This window comes from Lagenorhynchus albirostris, chromosome 3 (assembly GCF_949774975.1).
Source record: "Lagenorhynchus albirostris chromosome 3, mLagAlb1.1, whole genome shotgun sequence".
Classification (NCBI taxonomy): Eukaryota; Metazoa; Chordata; class Mammalia; order Artiodactyla; family Delphinidae; genus Lagenorhynchus; species Lagenorhynchus albirostris.
The window spans coordinates 116,645,880-116,651,661 of NC_083097.1; the positions used below are offsets into that span (position 1 = coordinate 116,645,880).

General features: G+C 36.4%; 1 protein-coding gene across 1 annotated transcript; it reads left to right on the forward strand.

Annotated features, from left to right (window-relative positions):
* The first annotated feature begins 1,380 nt into the window (after window positions 1-1,380).
* Window positions 1,381-5,233, forward strand: IGIP (IgA inducing protein). Its single transcript, XM_060146308.1, has one exon. It carries the CDS (start codon window positions 4,906-4,908, stop codon window positions 5,065-5,067), a length of 162 nt encoding a protein of 53 aa, XP_060002291.1. The 5' UTR covers window positions 1,381-4,905; the 3' UTR covers window positions 5,068-5,233.
* Window positions 5,234-5,782: the final 549 nt, after the last annotated feature.

Here is a 5,782-nt window from a genome sequence, read left to right on the forward strand (position 1 = left end):
GAAAAAAAATTATATATATATATATATACATGTATATATATACACACACACACACACACACACACACACACACACACACACACACACACACACACACACACACACACACACACACACACACACACACACACACACACACACACGAAGTGGTGTCTTTGAGATCCAGTTTCCAGCCTGAAATGGCCTGATTTTGGAGTGTTGATTTGTTTTCACTGAAGTCAATGAGATTTGAGTCTAGCTGGGTATTGGCTTTAAAAGCTGAAAGTGAAGTGGGTGGCAAGTGGCAGCTCCCTCTTTCATGTAGTTTTCCATAATACTCATGGAGTTTCCTCATGGTCTATGTGATATAACTGGTATCGAAATAATTATATTAAATGAATATTCCTTTTTGGAATTCAAGGTTGACTCACTTTTTGAGGAGGGGAGGGTGGCAGGGGATAAGAGACTTTATTTTAACTAGAGGCATTATTATAACCTCAAGATGTGCTCTAGAAAGAATAGGAGAACAAAAAGTGTACCTGTGAACATATTTTTTGTCTTAGTGAGATTGCGCGACACAGTTAGTGTTCGGAATTGCAAAAAAAAAAAAATTGACAGTTTTGTCAATAGAACAGAAATGTGTTTTGGCTAAAATTATATTTTGTAAGTTATTTAATTACTTCGTTTTATATTCCCTTTCCCATAGCCTTTTAGGCACTTCATACTTAAAACCAACAAGTGAGAGGCCTCTTTTCAGATCTGGTTTATTTTTGGAATGCCTGAGTGTGTTTCTGGATGGGTGGGGGGGGTGGGGGGGCGGTGCGGCGGGGCTGGTGTTTTAATTCTTGACATGCTCGTCTCAGCATGTTTTGCTATTCATTCTGGATCTTAAGTTTGCAAATTCTGCTGAAAATTCAGTGATGTATTTGAAATGAGAAACTTCTCTGTGACATAGTGTGAATGTTTGTGGCTGGACTCTATTGTGGAAACTTGTGGCTTTGTTTTTAATTGAGGTAGAAAGTTAAACTTCCGTTGTTCAGCTTTTAGGTTTATCTAGTGGAATTGTGCCCGGTAGTTATCTAAATATGGACCAATTTTGGGAAATGAAGGTTGACAAATGTGTATTTGACTCTAGATAATCCTTTATTCAAAATCATAAAGGCTTACATCATTAGAGTTGTCTTAGGTTTTATGTTGTCTTGGGTTAAATGTGGATGATGATCAGCATTATATCTATGAACTTCCTTTGGGAAAAGAGAAAAATTCAGTCTCCAAACCTTTTCTTGGAGACTAAATTTACCATATATGGATAATGAAAAAATTTTAGAAAGTGGCTTTGATTATTTTTAAATGGAATTTAATCAGCTTAGTTATTTTTCCTAGTTTGAAGCACTTATTTCCCAAATGTGAATAAAGGGAAAAGATCAACAATTTGGCCCCCCCCTTTTTTGAGGCCATTTTTAGTTTTCTGCCCCCATTTCCCAATCCTGTTATAAAATGAATTACGGGTATCCCTCTAAGTCCCTATAACCCCTTTTGGGGGTCACAGATACCTTTGATAATCTGACAAAAGTGATGGACCCTCTCCCCAGAAAGAAAATACAACATATACAGATAATTTTGCATACAACCTCAGGGGCATCACACATCTTCTGAAACCCAAGTTAAGGATCTCTAAGTAAACTCTGTAGAGAAAATTTTAATGCAATTAATTGATAAAATTAAGAACTAAGTATTGGCATAAAACATTTCAGATTGGAATTATCGTTAGATGATGGCCCCTACTAGCAAAATGTGACATTCCAACCAGCTTTGTTAGACATTATAACATCCAGATAGAAGGAAAAAAGAAGCAAAGTTCTGAGAGCTATTTTTAAGGAGTCAGGGCATCTCTAGACATGGGAGCCACTCCTGGTTCAAGGCAGGGGTCAGGGTGCCTGACAGCTTCTAGCAGGGTAGAGTTTGATAAACCACAATGCTCAGGATGCCAAGGGGTTAGCCATTATCTTAACCCCTTTCTCACCAAAAGATTTTAGTTTTGTGTATTGGGAAACAAGACGTCACTAGGGAAGAAAAAGATTTGCCTTACAACTTTGCTGGAACACATCAGTTTGGTGACGTATGGGACACCGGTATCATTTTTGAGAAGGTGCATAAAACCAAAGTAAATTATTCTCTATGTAGAACATTATTTACTAGTAACATTTGTTTGGATGTATTAGCTTTGACAATTTTTACCAGTAAATATTGGTTTTATTTAAAACTGGGAATCCAGTTTATAAATAAGATAGTTGATATATCTGTCCTTTCCCCCATGTAAAGAATAGTTTAAAGATTTATGCTTACTTTTTATTTTTCTCTCTTGATGCCATGGAGTGGGGTGGGGGCAGGGGAGATCTTTGAGTCAACAACCGACAAAATATCTTCTTCAAATTTAAAAATTGAGAAAGCAGCACCTTATTTAAGTCTAACTGTATACCATTTTAGTGCATGTATTAGTTTTAATAATGATTTTTTGGTGCATGCCTTTGGGCTTATTCAAAAGTGTACAATAGGAAAGTATACGTATTTCCTTTCTTAGAAAGGAGATGTTTTTCTACTTTGCAACATGTGATTACAAAAATCTTCCTCTGTGGGAAGATTAACCATGTATTGAACTACTGAAAAGTATATATTTTTAGATATACAGAAAGCATCTACATGGAGCAGCATTCAGACCTATATAGAAGTCATAGCATTCTATATAGGACCAAAAAGGAAATAACATTAAACACTTAAACAGACTTTGTTGGGTAGAAATACCTTTAGATCTTGCATTGACTTCCAAAAAGAAAATGCCACAGAAGTTTGCTGAAAACTTTTGTTGTTTGAATTTTCTCTGTCAGTGTATTTAGCCCAAATAGAACAGCTTTGGGTTAACACATACGTAAGAATCAAAAAAACAAAGCTAACTAAATAAATCAGTCTGGTTTGCCAATCCAGCTTGACTGAAATAAGTAAACTAATCACTTGCAACATGAAAAACTGTTCAACTCCTCTAAGGTTTTGACAAAATAACCTTGGCTGATGTGGGAAGACTCCCACTTTGATTTCTGACCTGACAGTGAAGATTCATGCTTGACATGATTTCATACCTGACAGTGTCTGTTTAAGGAGCTGTGGTACAGTCTGCTAATTCAATCCCAGATACCTGTTGATTACCTGTGAGATCTAGAGTCCAAAGTAGCCAGCAGCTGTATCCCTGAGTGCTCTGTGCCCATCAGATCTCTTAAAGTAAGCAGGGTTGGGACAGGTCACAGCTCTGATGAGTGACCTCAGGTGCTGTGGACAGCCCCAGATTTTAAGACTTGTATCTGCTTTCTTGGGAGTCATCACTGAACTAATGTCCCACATGGTGTTACTTACTGTAGATGCTCTCTCTTGGAGGAGGCCCAGAGCACACATCCTAATTGCTTGTGGTACTCAGAGAGGGGGTGCTAACTCTGATGCCCTGGCCAAATTCCAGTTTAGGGATGTGGGTCTTCTTGCTATTCTAATCGGAAACATGCATCGCTTCCCATTTTCCCTGTTGATCTCAGTGCAAACTGCACTAGTATATTTCTTTGCCCCGACCCCAAGTCTCTAAGATGCTGGTGTGTATTATATAGGCCAAGTTCATGCCTTATCCTAATGCTGGAAAGTTGAGGAATGAGTGAGCTTGGTGTCACAGTGCCCTGTAGTTGGAAGGTAAACTCTTGTGGTGTTTTAGGGATGAAGCTGGCCCTCTTAGCATAAGTTGGGGAATGTGCACTGGCCGGAGGCTTCCAGCCATGAGGTGTGAACTGAAACCTATTTTCCCTCTTTTCTTATAGCATGTTGAGAAAATCTGTTGGGTTTTTAGCAGTCAGGGAAGGCCGGAGTTCTGCAGCTTTAATCTGGGTAACTGAGGCTAGTTTGAGCAAGTCTTTGGTTAATTAACTAGGTTCTCAGATGCCACAGACTCCGTGAAAAGTCACCATTATTTTCAATGGTTGTGATAGAATTTCCCCCAGTAGCCATTATTTTAAGATTATATTGCAGAGTTGCTTTATTTGAGCTTTTCGTGTATACACAATCCCAAACTGGAAGAAATAATAATTAAAAAAAGGAATCCTGCTGTGAAAGGTATATATTACTCTAGATTTTTCTTACTGTAAATATTGTAAGATTGTAATACTGTCGATATTTTATTAACCAACAAATGTTAATCTATGTGAATTCAGACTTATTTTAAATGTGCTTCTTATTTACTGTGTGTGGTCCCTGTTGCTGACAGTATTAAGTTATATTCTGATGTAAGATTAACTTTATTAAAGAATGTAAACATTGTTTCCTTATGGGAAAACAAATAAAGTATAAAGAAGACAATTCTTTTCATTAAAATATACTGTGTATTTACACTTGCTAGACCCAGCACCACTTATAAATTTAGTACACTGTTCAAAATTTTAGTTAACACAGCTGACATGGATGTGCTCTGTTTGAAAGTCTAAGAGTAGGTATTGTTGGAATATAAACAGTTTGTATTTGTCTGCTGTGAATCATAATCTTGAAATTTCTAATCGAGTTTGTAAAATTTTTATAGTAAAACATTTTAACGACAATTTAAAAATTTATCTTCTCTAAAGAATGGTCAAAACAATATCCTTTCAGAAATAGAATTGTTCTTTAATATCTTTCCAAAATGATTTTGGTTAAATGGACCAGATGTATGTTAGTTAAAATTTAAGACAAAGTTGTAATATTCTTTGAGTTTACAAGTTAATCCTTATTGGAGATGTGCCAATTATACAGTAGAATATCATTAATTTGCACTGTTTGGGGACCCCATTAAGAATGCTGAATTTTTCCAACTAAGAAGTAAGCAAATGCAATTTAAAAAGTAAATTTGAGCATTCTGTATTAAATATGTGCAGTTATTATCACATGAAGAAGCTCAGTGTGTCGGGCTGTAATATAACCATACTTGCTGTCATGTTCTCCCATCTCAGTGCTGGGAACTCACCATGTGGAAACCAAGCAAATGTGTTGTGCATCAGCCGGCTTGAGTTTGTTCAATATCAAAGCTGAAACTAGCGAGGTCTGCTGTACTGCTTATTGAAGTATTGTGATTCTTTTAGGCATTGATTCTTACAAAATATATACTGTAACAGTATACTTTGTACAGATTTAAATTTTATTTGAAAAAAATGAAATAAAGTAGGCAAAAAAATAAAGATGTTTATTTTTCATGTGACTATATAAACAGATCAGTCTTTTGTTTCAGTGCCTTTGGTGGGGGTGGTTATGGTTGCTCTTGGAATTTTGGGGGGGGAGGGGGGATAGAAGCCATTTTAAGGATTCAGCAGCAGGTATACTTGCCTAATCATTAACTTGCTATAAGGATTAAATGGGCTGTCTCACACTGGAAAACTGTTTTCTATTTTATTTTAAAACAAATTTGATTTTAGAGATTTTATGTGAATGGCTTCCCTATCTTGCTTCTTGAGTCAGTTTTTTAAATTCTCTGGTGGTGTGACGGTTAACCAAGCTATCACAATTGAAGAGAAAGAGAAACTTTTGCCATAGATCATGTCCCTTTTCCATAGAAGGCTTTTTGTTTTCTGTCGTTTTAAATTTGAAGTTGGTTTGGGTTACAAAAGAGTCATGACAAAAGATGAAGAGAATCCTCTGCAGAAAATAGCAGTTGTGCTTGAAAATAAGATCCTTTCAAAAATGCTCTTCTAGTGAGTGGAGTGGTAGACAGTGAATGAAGTTACCAATAAAAATGTGGCACAGGAGTGAT

Excerpts from the sequence above, each read along its gene's own strand:
- IGIP (XM_060146308.1), top strand. The coding sequence starts at position 4,906 with ATGTGCAGTTATTATCACATGAAGAAGCTCAGTGTGTCGGGCTGTAAT.